Raw genomic sequence first — 17,397 nt, 5'->3', positions numbered from 1 at the left:
CATGCGATCGATGAAATCATCAAACTGTAGATTTAAAAATATTGTTACAGTAACTGAAATGAAGTACACATTTACTCAGAGTTCCTGGCTTTGCCTGTTAGTAAACAATAAATAAATGAATAACTGTAAAATGTGTTTTACTGGCCAAGAGAGCCTTTTCAGTGTTTTCACATGAATAAAGCACATACTTTCAGAGCTCATGGGATGCTGGACATTTGTGATGGTACGATATGAAGATAAAACACATCTTCTGCACGGCTACATCACACCCACACAACAGGACATATTAATAACACATAACAACAGCTCATGCTAATGTCTAAATAAAGAGCAATATCTGGTCTTGCTTTATTTTGAAGGTCCCTTTAACACAATCTGCTGACTATAAGTAACGTTCCACCTACATGTCTACTAACTCTCATTAGAGTGTTAGTAGAGTATTAGTAGACTGGTAGGGTTAGAATATGTTACTTATAGCCAGTAGATTGTCTGCTAGGGGATTATCAAAATAAAGAGTTACCCAATATCTTCAGCGGTCAGCAGAATTTCACATGACTGGCGTGTCCGTGGGCTTTTTTTGGTTTTTAGGTGTGACCAGGGCTTGATATTAACACCCTTCAACCAAATGCGTGTGTATTTCAGCAGTGGCGTGTGACGCAGTCACTCCTACTAGACACTTCGCCAGGTTGAATTTTACATATAATATACCGTTTTCAAATGTAGTCTTTTAAAAAGGCTTCTGAAATAATAAACTAAGCCCAATGTAGTGTTGTCAAAAAATATCTATTTTTTGCTACATATTGATCCTGAAATATCTGAGACTGATCTGGGTGATCACACCCAAAGTGCGCACATAACGCCTCTTCTCACTAAATTGAGTTCTTTTTCGCTGCTTATTGCGCTTGAAGAGTCAAATACACACAAAATAATGTCAAAATGCCAGTCTAGGTGAGTATTCACATAAACAGTCAGTTATGTTTTAAGTGAACGTAAACAGTTGAGAAAGAAAGCGCATGTGTAACAGTATAATGGATCAGTGCGTCAGGCCTTAAAGTGACAGCAGCCTAATATCCCTTCTGCCAAATTATGAGACAATATTACAAATATCTATATGGCTATATCTATATCTATATCTATATATATATATATATCTTTTTTCCCCCATGGCATCGATGTCAACATTGTGGCTAGTGAAAATGCTAAGTGGCTAGGAACTTTGGAAAACTACTAGCCACTAGGGGTGTAACAATATATTGTGTCAGAATAGATTGCAATACAAAAATGCAACAATATGTATTGTGGATAGTACAACTAAGATGAAAATGACTATGCGTGAATTTTTATTAACCGCTTTAGTGTCAGTACTACATTAACCCCCTGAGGTCTACGGTATCGCCGGCGATACCAGCTCGCTTTTTTTTTGTCAATGTAAAAGAAACTCATAAATACTCTGTTGACTTTGATTTTCCATAGGAGTTTCATACATCAATCGATTCTGTTAAATGTGTATTATTTTTGTGTATACTCACAATAAAAACAAAGTGTTGTGCTTTTTGCCAAATAAAGAAAAATAAACACGAAGCGAGTTCTGCCTTCTCTCTGCCAGTGAAGTCCATTCTGAAACGCGTCCGAAAATGAACAATAACTGAGCGAATACTCAGTCAAACAGGCATACAGAGACACAGGCATGAAGCTTGAATTCTCGTCTTTTAAATGAAGTAATTTATATAAAAAACAAATATTCTAATCTTGTGAAATCTGTATTAAAAGAGAGCGATTCCAGTCGAGCTCATCTCAGCTCATTACGTTATAATCGGCCCCGCCCACGGAGAGCGCGCGCTATTCAAACGCAAATGACTGAGACGATCCCATACAAACTGTGAACGCCCACATATCAGCTCGAGAAAACACATCAAGTTTATTCAGATAAGTGTAGTTGTCTACACTGTCTCGCAGCGCTGTGAGGAATAATAATAATGGAAAACTTACCTCAGAAGTGCTGGTATTTCGAGGAGCAACGGATGGAATAATGTAGTAAGTTTTTTTTTTTCATTCTCAAGTAAATCGCGTTTCTGTGTGAATGAATGAACGCAGAGATGCGCTGTTTACCACAACTCGCAAAAAGACGGTTTAAATTTGAATTGCGTTTCTGTGTGTGAATAAATGATCTGCTTTTAGCAAACTATTTTGCTATACTGAGTAAAATCGATTGAAATATGTTGAAATAAAATGTATTTGTATAAGCAACGTATTAAACTGCAAATTAACATTTATATTCCTTATAATAAAAACGAAAGACCTATGTTACAGACAAATGAAAGACAACATTTCGTTGATTAGTTTTGGATAGATTACACATTTTTACTGTAAAATATCTGCCACCTCAAATAAGCTTTTGTTTGCCAATTTTTGCTAATATGTTAAATATAGTATGTTTTGTCAATGTAGGCTATATTCGAAGTTTGAAATATGTATGATAAAATGTATACTTTAGTTTTTACAAAGAAAGATTACACTTCAATTGTTGTTGTAATTGTAACCTTTTTAATAAAAAAATATATATTTACAAGGTAGATGTAAACAAATTTTAAAAGGTAAATATAAGCATTTTCTTTAAATAATTTTTATTGTGTTTTATTATTGACAAATTTGGGGAGAGGATACATATTCCAAATCTGAAAATACAGTATGAGAATTAACTGCACAATTAATAGACATGTTTTCCTTGGATATTATACAATTTGCAAGCAAAATTTGTGAAAAAAAAAAAAATTGACATGCTTCCAACTGTGAACCAATTTGGTAGAATATATATATATATATATATATATATATATATATATATATATATATATATATATATATATATATATATATATATATATATACATACTGTATATATATTGCTCTTGCATTCTTTCTTGTGGCTATAGGTGACACACCTGAATGAATGGCTCATTAAGTATGCGGGCCCCATTGTCTCCTGAGGTGTGAACCACTACATATGCATGATGCTGTTGAATGGTTGACGCCCCTTGCGCATATTGCCTTTACAAACAAAAAGTGTTTTACAAGATTTAAATCAATGTATTGTGTTATGTGAATGATAAGGGCAGGATGATTTTCACATCATTTTGAAGAAAAAATTCTAGGCAAAGACATCAATTAGTCAAAAGTCTTATTGACACGTATTTAGTATGTGTTTTGTGGCCTTATTTCAGAAACTTTAGTTTTTTCAATAACCATGCATAAACATTATTCTCTCAAAAATACAAACATGTACATGCATGTTGCTCACATATTATGGTAGCCCTGTTTGTGCTAAATAGAGTGTAATTATACCTTTGCCATTAATATGTTTATAAGCAACTGAAAAAAGCACAAATGTCAGGGCATGTCAGAACATCTCAAGGACCCCAAAAACCCCTCAGACCTCAGAGGGTTAAACTACTATATAATGTTGAATATAATGTATAATAATGTAATGAGGGAAAATTTGTGGTTGCTGATAATGCCAAATGTCTTATGTTACCAGTAATAAGAGGCCTACATTATTTTAAATGTATCTAGTCAGTGACTAAAATAAAATAATTCTATATTTTCAGCTTCAGAATCATGCATATTTTTATTCTGGTGTCTCTATTGTCTATATTGTATTGTGAGTCCAGTAATGTGATATGTATCGAATCATGACATGAGGGTATCCTTACACCCCTACTAGCCACAGTGTCTGGTGAGCAAGGAAGTTCACGACGAGCCCTGGGTGTCACTCACCAGTACAGTTTGGAGCGCTCCACCAGCGCATACGTGTCTCCATCACCGATGAAGGCTCGGCAGTTCAGACAGGTGAAGCATTCTGGGTGATACTTCTGCTCTCCGGCCACCTGGAACACAGAAACACTGAGATCAGACCAAGGTTATAATCGTTAACAAAAACGAATGAAAAAACGAAAACTAGGTGGGAAAAAACATTGTCGTTAACTGAAATAAAAATAAAAACGAGGCATTACAAAAAAACGATAACTAACTAAAACTGTAATGTGTGTTTGGCAAAACTAACTACAATTAAATTAAATTAGAGTAAATGTCCTTAGTTTTCATCTTTGTCAATGTCTTTCATACAGCAAATAACATTATATCTTTCAGAGTTGACATTTCCGACCATAGACATACAGTTTCCGACTAGCATTGTTTCCCACACATAGACTAATCGTGGCGGTGCGCCACAGAATCAACACCGGCCGCCACATATTGCGTTTCGTTATTCATCTTTTTTAACGCCATTTAAAACACGCAGCGTATTAGTTCAGCTGCATTTCCTTTCTCACACACACACACACACACACACACACACACACACACACACACACACACACACACACACACACACACACACACACACACATCCCCTCCCCTCCGGTCACACCACGTCTCCATGAAAACGTGTGTTCGTTGAAAGCAAGTTCGCGAAAGGTTGGTATCTCGTGAACACCTTTACACAATCACACATTAAAAAGTGGTATAAAAAATATTTTAAATTCTGAATATAATTTTGTCAGTGTGTTAATGTCGGCCCGAGAAGCGATTGCGCCTTCTTTAGAAAGTTAACTAGTCGCAAGTTTGAGGTAAAATGCAGTTGGGGTGTCAATGTCAAAACACTATATAAGCTGTGATTCAAATATTAAATAATGTTATGTCATTTTTTTACTCTTACACGGAATGTTTGCTGCTTCAATCCAGATGAGTATTGTATAGGGTAAATTTAGTATAGGGTGTGAAAATTGTACAGCGGTGGGATTTGTATAGGGTGTGAATGTTATGAATATGAATATGATATGAATGAATATAGAAGATGTGTCGATTTTGTGTCGTAAAGGAATTTCAATGGGGTGTGAATTTTGTATAGGGTCAGGGTATAGCCATCTCTCTCTTTCTCACCCATGCACACTCACTCACACACACACACACACTAAAAAAAATGTAAAAGCTGTATACGAAACAGCTGATTCATTAATGCAAGTGACTTACATTCTTTTGTTTACCATGTTGGACACAAGTTGATGTAAACTTAACATAGAAAAGCAAACCACATCAGCTTCCAGCTGAGATGGTGCAGTATCTTGCCAGCTGTATGATTCTCAGTGTACTTGAAGTGTTCAAAATATTCACTGTTATTAATAATGTCAAGTATACTGAGATCAGATTCGCTTTATACGCTCTCCAGATGTTCAACACAGAAACACTGAGATCAGACGCGGTTTATACGCTCTCCAGATGTTCAACACAGAAACACTGAGATCAGACGCGCTTTATACGCTCTCCAGATGTTCAACACAGAAACACTGAGATCAGACGCGCTTTATACGCTCTCCAGATGTTCAACACAGATCAGACGCGCTTAATACGCTCTCCAGATGTTCAACACAGAAACACTGAGATCAGAAGCGATTTATACGCTCTCCAGATGTTCAACACAGAAACACTGAGATCAGACACGCTTTATACGCTCTCCAGATGTTCAACACAGAAACACTGAGATCAGACGCGCTTTATACGCTCTCCAGATGTTCAACACAGAAACACTGAGATCAGAAGCGCTTTATACGCTCTCCAGATGTTCAACACAGAAACACTGAGATCAGACGCGCTTTATACGCTCTCCAGATGTTCAACACAGAAACACTGAGATCAGAAGCGCTTTATACGCTCTCCAGATGTTCAACACAGAAACACTGAGATCAGACGCGCTTTATACGCTCTCCAGATGTTCAACACAGAAACACTGAGATCAGACGCGCTTTATACGCTCTCCAGATGTTCAACACAGAAACACAGATCAGACGCGCTTAATACGCTCTCCAGATGTTCAACACAGAAACACTGAGATCAGACGCGCTTTATACGCTCTCCAGATGTTCAACACAGAAACACTGAGATCAGACGCGCTTTATACGCTCTCCAGATGTTCAACACAGAAACACTGAGATCAGACGCGCTTTATACGCTCTGCAGATGTTCAACACAGAAACACTGAGATCAAACACGCTCTCCAGATGTTCAACACAGAAACGCTGAGATCAGACGCGCTTTATACGCTCTCCAGATGTTCAACACAGAAACACTGAGATCAGACGCGCTTTATACGCTCTCCAGATGTTCAACACAGAAACACTGAGATCAGACACGCTTTATACGCTCTCCAGATGTTCAACACAGAAACACTGAGATCAGACACGCTTTATACGCTCTCCAGATGTTCAACACAGAAACGCTGAGATCAGACGCGCTTTAGACGCTCTCCAGATGTTCAACACAGAAACACTGAGATCAGACGCGCTTTATACGCTCTCCAGATGTTCAACACAGAAACACTGAGATCAGACGCGCTTTATACGCTCTCCAGATGTTCAACACAGAAACGCTGAGATCAGACGCGCTTTATAAGCTCTCCAGATGTTCAACACCGAAACGCTGAGATCAGACACGCTTTACACGCTCTCCAGATGTTCAACACAGAAACACTGAGATCAGACACGCGTTATACGCTCTCCAGATGTTCAACACAAACGCTGAGATCAGACACGCTCTCCAGATGTTCAACACAGAAACGCTGAGATCAGACACACTTTATACGCTCTCCAGATGTTCAACACAGAAACGCTGAGATCAGACACGCTCTCCAGATGTTCAACACAGAAACGCTGAGATCAGACACACTTTATACGCTCTCCAGATGTTCAACACAAACGCTGAGATCAGACACGCTCTCCAGATGTTCAACACAGAAACGCTGAGATCAGACACACTTTATACGCTCTCCAGATGTTCAACACAGAAACGCTGAGATCAGACACGCTTTATACGCTCTCCAGATGTTCAACACAAACGCTGAGATCAGACACGCTTTATACGCTCTCCAGATGTTCAACACAAACGCTGAGATCAGACACACTTTATACGCCCTCCAGATGTTCAACACTCGCTCGAGAGCTCCATGTGCCCTGATGGCGACTCACTTTCTATCATCTTCTATGATCTATTATTATCCATTACTTATTATCTACATAATCTATCTGTGTCTTTATACTTTTTTTTCTGCTATCCACCTTATTCCTGATGGCCTTACTGCGCTTTGCATTATAGGAGGCAGTTCCGGTTTGGGGAACTTCCATTCAAAAAGGCTGAAACAAATAATTTCAAATCATAAGGTTGCCCTACAAATAAAGCTTACCGTCAGTCTGACTGGATGAGCTGTCAATTTTCCTTCATGATTTAGTTTCAGACATCATGAGAATAACGTTATACTTGGTATTTTAATGTGACATATGTTATAACAAGAATATCTTTGGCAAGAGCTCTTTTCAGTCGCTGCTTTCTTTTCCTCGTGATTATTTTCTTTTTCCCTTTGCAAACTGCTGTAAAAGTATGAAAAAGGACAACATATCCTGCACATTTGTGCTCTGTTCTCCCGGATTTAATTTACAATATATTCCATTAATAATTCACTGGAATGCTCGAAGAATCTCTCGTTAGTCTCAAATCCTCACGTCTCTTTCCAGGTTTGTTTTCACAGGTAAATGCAATTTATAATCTGTCAAAATGACGGAAATCACTTTGAAATAGTATCACGTAATGCTGAAGTTAATTAATATTTTGGATTAACACAACATAAGTTACATAATACAGATATTACTATAGCCGTTATTGCTGTGGAAAGACTCGCGCTTTTGGGGTTGTTTGGTCTGTTGAAAGTACCTTGTTGATGCTTTTACACTTTTAAATTTCCTTTTAATGTTCGATGGTTAAAGGGTGAGTAAATTAATGTCATCTCATTGTGACAATTTAACGTATTGTGTTCATTTTCACTGATTGTTTAGAGCTTAAAGGAAGTTACACCCATAATTGGGCGTAGGAATAAGGTGGATACACACTTATATGTGTGTACTGGAAGCTTAAATAAGGTAAATTCATTGTGTGTACAAGCATACTTGGCAATAAAGTGCTTTCTGATTCTGATTCAGATTAGGATGACAACATCAAAAAAAGTCTTCAGGCGTCCTGAACACATTATTCGATCAATACACTCATTCATTCTGTTTTAGTTCAGAGTCATGAGTGTAAGTGTTGAAGACAAGAGAGAAACAAACCAGATAAATGACTTAACACGTCTCATGTCTCTCAGCTTCATTCGTTTTTACTGACCCAAATGTCAAATATGAAAAATGATATTTATGTTCATAGATGGAACTTTCATTTGCATTGATCTTCATCTAAATGAAGAGTGACCTTTCATACACACCAGGATGTGAATCCAGTCTCAAACTAGCTGAAGTTGATGCTTTAGAGATCATCCCACTGAGAAAGAAGGACAGAAGGTCAGACAGACTGGTCTACAGCTCATAAGGAACTTGCTTTCATACAATGGCCCCAAAAAGTGTGATAACACTTATGACACACCATGTTAAATCAATATCAAGAGTCTGTATGCAGTGTTCAAAAACATAATCTGAACTTGTTTGAATCAGCTGGTGTTTCAGTGGATGTATGAAGTCAGTTTTTCTCAAGTCTTATTCAAAATCTTCATTTTCAGAACTAGATCTATTCTTTATAATAATACTACTAATAATACAGGATTTATGTATTATTGATTCATAATTTTTGAAGAAATGTCATTACGCAGCCAATATTTAAGGCCACTTTTTGTTTTGTTTCCTCTGCAACAGTTTCTGGGTTTTTTTCTAATAGGAAACACATGTGACGCCATGATCTTAAAAGATGTGTACTAAATAGGACTTTCCATTTCTTGGAATCTTTTGTCTTTGACAACATTTATGTACCATAAATTATGTGTGAACGACACCTACGACGGGGGAAACGTGACGACATCTCTCAGTGATGTCACGGATAGCCCACTGCTTCCTCATTTCAGTCGCTTAATTTAGAAACGCTCAACCGACACGGAAAACAGAGCTGACAGACCACCGACACGTCTGAAAATACACAGCACACCGCGCCCACAGAGAAAACATCGACTGTACATCTCAAGATCTACTGCACACAACGCTTTCCAGTCAAGACATCTATGCAAAAGTCTTCAAATGATCTTTTACAAAACAGGGGAATGTAGAGTCCCTCATTACCATATGTTAATAATGACATCAACAGTTGCCTGACATCCACTTTTAATCAGATTACAGACATTTCAACACATCAGCAAAGCTCCAGTAGGAAAACACATCTCCCGTGTTATTATTGGGGACATAGCAAAATGTTTTAATGTAATAACGCCTCTGTAAGTTGTCCTGTTCCTCTGTTGTGTCAGTGATGGGCTGGACGGACGGTTGAGACATATGATTTGACGTGTTCACCCTTTATTCAAATATAATTAAAGATTTTGTCAGCATATTGCATAGTTGTGCTTGGAGTCAATTGTTTTATTTATGGTAATGCAATGAAACATGCCAAATTGTGCGACATCATTTTTGGCCATGCTGTCATAAACAAATTATGAACACATGCAAAAACAAAAGAGAACCAAAGAAATATTAATAACTGATTGTGTTGTAGTCAATGTATGCTTTATTTCCTGTGAGATTTCAGAAATAGAAAGCTTTTGTAACATTATGCAAATCTTTACTGTCACTTTTGATCAATGTAATGCATCCTTGCTAAATAAAAATATTAAATTCTTTCCTTTCTTACCAAAATCCTCACTGACCCCAAACTTTTGAACGGTAGTGTACAACGTTAAAAAAAAAGATTTCTATTCCAGATAAATGCTGTTCTTTTGACCTTTCTATTCATCAAAGAATCCTGAAATAAATTGTACACAACTGTTTTCTACATTGATAATAATAGTTATAATCATAAATGTTTCTTGAGCATCAAATCATCATATTAGAATGATTTCTGAAGGATCATGTGACACTGGCTCCAAAACTCTGGAATAGTCTTCCTGATACTGTTCGTTGCTCAGACTCGCTCTCCCAGTTTAAAACTAGATTAAAGTTGCATCTCTTCAGCCAGGCATTCATATAATCCTACAGTTCAAACTACAATCCGGCCTCTAGCTCATAAATGCCAGAGGAGAACTGGCCCCCGACTGAGCCTGGGTTCTCCCAAGGTTTTTTTTTCTCCATTAGGTCACCTGATGGAGTTTTAGGACACCATTAGGTCACTTGATGGAGTTTTTCGGTTCCTTGCCACTGTTGCCTTTGGCTTGCTCAGTTGGGGATATTTTGGGGATATTTAATTTAATTTTATCAATCAATAAATTCCTCTTGAAACAAACTTTGTTGTATTATTTAAATGTAATACTGTGAAGCTGCTTTGATACAATCTGTATTGTGAAAAGCGCTATACAAATAAACTTGACTTGACTTGACACTGAAGACTGGAGTAATGATGCTGAAAATACAGCTTTGATCACAGGAATAAATGACACTTTACTGTATATTCACATAGAAAACAGCTGTTTTAAATTGGAATAATATTTCACAATATTACTGTTTTTGTTTGTATTTTTAAATCAAATGAATGCAGCCTTGGTGAGCAGAAGAAACTTTTTTAAAAACATAAATCTTACAGATCAAATTTATGTACAAATGTGTGTGTGTGTGTGTGTGTCATATATATATATATATATATGAGAAGAGTTCAGATGCAAAAGCCTCTAAGTGCCATCTTAAATTTTCTTCTAGAATGATCATTTTTATCAAGCTCGTATATTTAAGTTCAGTAATTTCACTTAAATGACAATTAATAGGTAATCTTCATTGCCATTTAGGTGAAATTACTGAACTTAAATATACGAGCTTCATAAAACTGATCATTCTAGAAGAAAATTTAAGATGGCACTTAGAGGCTTTTGCATATATATATATATATATATATACACACGCATATGTTTTTTTTTTGTTTTTTTTTCTCATACATTATTTTGGTAGTTTAAACAAATATCCCCTCCGGTCTTTACTTTTGGTCACAAGTGTACATGTTTCTACTAAACTACATGAACTACTGTGGAAAACAGCCTTGTTCTAGGTATTATCCCACTGTGAGACCACTTCTGAGTATGACATACTGTACACATGCTCTTATGTCATATGCTGTCCACACAATAATTCATCCTCCACTCTAAATATTACAGCTCACACTAAAAAGGAATGAAACCCCACATCTTGAGCCATGTTGCCAGTGTTATGTGTTTGGCAACAACTGGGCCGACGAGTGATTTCATAAGTGATGTTTCAATATGGGAAAGACTGGAATTCAGCAGCTTCCAGTCACACTTATACTTCCTTCTGTCTGCTATTCATTCCTTCAACAACACCCATGAAATCTCTAGAGTCACTCAGCCATCTGAACGCGCCTCTAGAAACCCAACACTCATCATGGCACCTGCTTCTGCTCGGAAACCGTTCTGGGGAAATCTCCACAATCACAAACCCCCTGTGATGAGCAGGGAAGTTTCTCTGCTGATGTAACTCAGCATTCAGCCCTGAGGGACAGACGTACAGTATACAGCTCCAGATGAAACACACTGCACTTCTGTACCTCATGCACATCCATTCATTCATCTAAAGGATAATGAAGCATTTAACCTGTTAAACCTACTAGATGTCTGTCCTCACAGCCTGTTTTACAAAGCACTCCTTTAAACAAGGCGTCTACCCTGGATAGCAGTTCTACAGATGCACAATTTTATCTTACAAAATCAAAAGTACCAAAAGGCATAGATCCACTACAGCACTAGCCATGCTAATGTCATGGGTTTGATTCTCATGGAGTATATTCTACTGATTTAAACCTCTTTTACTGGGTCAGAGTCTCTGCTACATAAATAAATGTGAATATCGATCGGCACATGTCCATGTCAGTGTGTCCCAGTGCCACAGCATCCGCATCTGTACACACACACACACACACACACACACACACACACAGAGACTGGGACGTGATGCCAAACATGACCCGGTTTACTAGTCAACGATCATCTACTTCTAGGGGACAATTACATGTAAATTAATCATAATAACAATAATAAAGAATGATCGTTTAAGGTCAATAATCCCCCATATCATATGATGCCAGAAGACTCTGAGAATGAACCAAACAGAAAATAATGTGAGAATGACCATTTGGAAACAAGGCCGACTGTACAGTTATGATGTTGTGTTGCAGTTTGATCAGATGAAGGATAAATCATGCACCAATGCTACATTTTTCTAAATCATTTGTTAACAAACAAGTATTCATTACTTCAATGAGCTCATTGTTTCGGCCTTTAATATTACATTGTTTAAATTAATATATTTTGAGCTAACTGTGATTTGTATATGCACATTTCTGAACTACATTAGACAGTCACCTCTGATAACAGATCACTGGACTCCAGCTTTTGAAACGATGTGTATTGTGAAAAGCGCGATATAAATAAATGTGAATTCAAAATCTGTGAAATCATTCTTATGTCTGTAAACATCCAGATTCAATGAACTTTACATCTACTTTACATCTGCATCTACACATGCTTGAATATGTTTAAATTACAATGTTCTGTAAATCTATCAGCATCTGGATTGCCTTTTAAATGATAATGAATCAAATAAAGCTGAAAATGAATGAAATCTATTCCACATGTGATGCATGAAGGCTGTGTAAAGTCCCATCAGCACGAGAGAGAGAGAGAGAGCGCATCTGGCTTACCTTCTTCTCTCTCTTCCAGAGTTTGAGACAGCAGAAGCTCCAGTAAAACACATCGCCGACCATGACCGGCGGCTACAGCGTGCGGATCATTCTAGCGAAGCCGGCACAAAAACACAACACAGCCCACACGCCCAACGCTGAGCTCATCCCAGAACCCTCTGTTACTCCCTCTGTCTCTCGCTCGCTCACTCACTCGCTCTGAGTGGGTGACTTCATCACTTCCTGTCGAGCGACACACACAAACACACCTCCCCCACTCGACCCAACCCTCCCACTGACACACACACACAACCTCTTCCAGGGAAAGAATCTTCAGCTATACAGCAAAAGGAAAGCCACCAACCTTGTAAACATGGCTGACGCCGGTCTCATGTGATAACTGGAGTCTCCAGCGAATCAGAAACTGCCCGTATCAGTCAGATCTCAACATTGTGGGTCGAGACCAGGCTTGTACAGACCAAACAAAAAGCAGGAGGAACACAGAGAGAATCAGTGAATTCCCCATAAGCAGAATATCACTCAAAACTGAACAACACACACATTCGACACTTGAGTTTTCATAACAAACGGCTGGAATTAGTCATGGCAATGAAACTATAGCAAGGGGGTCCGAACAGCAGTCGCCAGGAGTGAACAAACACACGGATCACTGAGTCACTGAGCTCACAGAAAGACACGAATAAACACAAGAAACCAATGACATCGGGCAATGATAACACAGGCCTGTTGTGTGTGAATGCGGTGGGAGGAGGGTTTTCCACAGAACAACCATGTGGGACGCGTCTCAGTGTCATGATTTCATTACAGAACGCCACTCAACGTAAGTAACTACTGACAGAGAACGAGGCTATAGCACAGGAGTCTTGCAAAGCTTTTAACCCAAATGAAGGGAATGATTTGAAACGCTCTTCACGGGCAGAAACTTCATTAACGCTCACTCAATCAGTATTGGTATACTAGTATTGGATTGTTTTGTAATTAGATATAACAATTCTTATTAGTGCATTATAGGGCTGGGTATTGACACAAATTTCACAATTCGATTTGATTCAATTCAACATTGATTATTTTGGATATCAGGGACAATACATGGCAAATGTTCTAAAGGAAAACAAATCTCTGAACTAACTATCTATTGGGCTTCATTAGCCCACTATAATATTGAAGGGAAAAATTAACGGATTTGTATACGAACACTTAAATTAGACTTATTTATTTTTATAATAATTAAGTTATGAAATATAAACATTTAAATGGTGGCTGTCAATAAAACTTGCCAGATTTATTCAAACATGCATTAATATTGAAGAACATTAAAAATTATAATTAATATGTAATATGGTGTATATATTTAGCAAAATGTTCATTTTTCTAGCTGACTAACAAGTGTATGGTCACTGGATATGGTTTTTCTGAGGTAAATGTGACGTTACATGACATTGTTTACAAGCTGTTTTACTGACGGTTGAAACACTGATTGGGCGATTCCATGACACATGATACGGATTTCGATAAGTTGTACTCTATCTTTTAACACACTTTCAGAAGCTCATTCATGTTTATCTCGCGCTGTAACTGGTATTAAGGCGGAAGAGAAGATCATGTGCTTCTCTTGAGCTGAGTCAGAGCGATCTCACGCCACGGCGACAAAACGGTATGTTGTTGAATTTCGTTAGAAAATGGACGTAATTTGAAATCTGAGACTTTGTTTCATATCAATAATAACAAAGCACAAAGATTATTGCGATTTATTGGATGGGATGCGCGCTACAATGTTCCATTCATTCATCAACTGAAAACAGGATGACTAATCGATTCTTGGGATTTAAGAATCGATATCGGTTCGTAAAAATGAGAATCGATTAAAATCGAGAAATCAATATTTTTTTACCCAGCCCTAGTGCATTATAATTATTTAAGGGAATGTATTTATTACAATCAACATTTCTGAAAACAACTTGGACGAATTATAATGGGATAGTTGCAGTGCATTCTGGGATTGCCTTCTCTATGAAGGAAACATGCAATGGAAACAAAGCATTATTCGTCTATTGCGCAACAAAGCATAAATGGTTTACAGGCAAACTGGTCCCCGGTGAAAGGCCAGTGATCCAACACTTTCCCCTACGGACAGAGGGATACGGCCCGTCTTTGAGCCAGGCCTGGGAGAGGAGCTCGTATACGAGTCCCTGGTGGCCAAACGCTGGTCCATGTCCTCGTACTTCAGACCCTCACTATGATCATGAACTTTGGATAGAAAGTGTTACCAAGAGATGCCATATTTATCTGATACAACTCAGTGTTCACTCCTTTAATGGAACATTCAATACTTCTATAAATATTCTTCTGATATAAAGTCTACATTATTAGTGTTCACACATCACTCCTTAAGTTCTGAACTGGTAACAATGGCTACTGGGATCTCTTTCTAGGTCACGTACGCAGTTCTTTCTTGCTGACCAGAATCTTCCTCCTCACAGGAGTCCACAGACCTGGCCTTCATCCTCATTCAATCCCCTGATGAAGATGTGTGTCAGTCAGTCAAGCGCAGGAAGAGCGTGCTGAGCCATCTTTAATTCACTTATCCTGAGTCTGCGGAGTTTAATCATTGGGACTGCACTGCCTGAGGCCGTCTGCGTGCCACTAAATCACACAGAGAGCAAAGCAGACCAGACGTTTTAAATAGAAAAACACAGACCACAGAGTCTACCATCTGCTTTATAGTTCCAGTAGAGAGAGGCTATTTGAGTGAAACCAAACCCTGGTCTTGACCATCACTGCAGAACAAGGGTCGCCATCCCACCGAGCAACAGAGAACTGTGAGAGAAACCAATGACAGCATGCCGTGTGGGTGAAAGGTTTTCTCAACCCTGTTAGCTGCACCTGTGCTTTATAAGCGAAGTGTGTGTCCTGAACACCGGCTATAAACTCATCAGAGCTCAGAGAGAGTCCGTGTTCAGGACAGACTGAGTTACTGCAGGAACATTCAGCTTTAGGCAGCGGATATCTGATACACGAAGTGGAAAATAGCATCAAAAAAGTGTTTTCTTTGCTCTGTTTTACTGTAAATAGCATCTATCGTTATTTGCACTTCGTATCGTATCTTAATATCATTATTATTTACACTGTGCAAATAGATGCCATTTACACTAAGTAGAAATAGCAGTATTTTCATGCATCACATATGAAGTGTGAATAGTGCATATAGTTAAAACAGTGCAATAATAACAACATATTCAGTGTATATGATTATATTTATTAAAATCATAAATGAATGCTGCTTTATTCTAGCCTTAAATGTCCTCCTCTACCCAATAAACACTTTATTCTCACTATTAAATACAAGGTAGGCATTTTATGACCACTTTTTAAATAAATGCCTCTCTAAGCTGATCCGCAATGGGGAAAGGGAGAAGAAATAGTTTGGGAAAAGCTGGATTTGAACTTAAAGGAACAGCTCCTGCTTGGCTCTCCACGACACTGATCCTGTTATCGGGTTTCTGTTGTGATTGTATCTGACTCATTCAGACATCGGTGGGCGGAGTTTGTGTAAATGGCCTCTGTCAACAAGACGGCCTATTGCACTCGGTAGAAGTACACACTCCAGTAATATTAACATCTTTAACCCTTTTGTCCTTGACATATTCATCCGTCACTAACGAAACCTCATGCATAAACTGTGTGAATGAATGTGAAGCGTTACTGAAGGTGGGCTGTAACAGTTATACAACTTTTTGCATGAATTTATTACGGAAAATGAAATGTACTTGCTCAAAATAATTGTTATTATGTCCTCCTCCATCACACCCCTCACTCACATCCATTTCATTTCAACTTCATTTGAAATCAAGATGTAAACTAATTAAACATGAGAATTCAAAAACTGGAAAGAAATGAAATTCTAAAAACGCCAAGAATTAAGCTTGTGTGTAATTCTTTCATTCTCTAATACTTGTTTCTCAACACATCTTGTCAGCCATAATGCTATTTTATCATTTTTTCTTAAACATGAGGAAACAATAACTAGAGCAAGGTTCAGTCTGTATGAATGGTTTCTTGAGAACGAATGATATGAATCTTCATCATCACCCTAAAGAGGAAATGCTGGTCATGTTATCATATCATATTGCCGAGAAGATGATAACATCTTCATCTTCATTTGGAGTTTCTTTTTGAAATCCAAAACAACAGAGAAGGGTTTGGATTCATATAAAACTGGATATTAGGAAGGAATATTTGAGCATGTGTAGTAGACAAAACTCATTTCCACAGAGACACGCAAACTTCATATTTTTATGCTTTAATATTCACAGACACTAGTCCATATTGCCACTTGCATAAGTGTGCAGCCCTACTTTTAATTTATTCATTCAACGTTTGTCAAATTACATGAAATTCCGTTTTATACAGTAAATAATATTTGTAAGACTGGATTCCATTATAGAATAATTGTTGCTTCTAGCAAAAAAAGCCATAAGTAGATGCTGTTATAAACCTAATCCTCCACAAATAAAGGATTGGACTGATGTCTTAAAAGGTGTATTCAATATTACATTTTATGTGAATTTTCAGAAGGATTCTTTCGTTGATTTCTGGTCCAAATGGATTGAGTATATAACTCCTATTGAACCAAATACCTTTTTGATATAGATTGATTTTTGTCTTTTTTAATTATGCGGGTTGCAACTA

General features: G+C 37.7%; 1 protein-coding gene across 5 annotated transcripts in view; it reads right to left on the bottom strand.

Annotated features, from left to right (window-relative positions):
* limk1a (LIM domain kinase 1a) overlaps positions 1-17,397 on the bottom strand; it is a 75,979-nt gene that overhangs the window by 16,295 nt on the left and 42,287 nt on the right. For 4 of the 5 annotated variants that reach the window (XM_082181120.1, XM_082181122.1, XM_082181121.1 and 1 more), the window contains one exon: positions 3,775-3,884. In XM_082181120.1, the coding sequence (XP_082037246.1) occupies positions 3,775-3,884 (110 nt within the window). Of the gene's footprint in view, positions 1-3,774; positions 3,885-12,708; positions 12,911-17,397 lie in introns of those variants that run through there. The other variant, XM_082181124.1, reaches the window with a different exon arrangement.

Source organism: Leuciscus leuciscus (genome assembly GCF_965113295.1).
Source record: "Leuciscus leuciscus genome assembly, chromosome: 9".
Classification (NCBI taxonomy): domain Eukaryota; kingdom Metazoa; phylum Chordata; class Actinopteri; order Cypriniformes; family Leuciscidae; genus Leuciscus; species Leuciscus leuciscus.
Note: the sequence above shows the minus strand (reverse complement) of the source record. Positions and strands in the feature narration are given on the sequence as shown.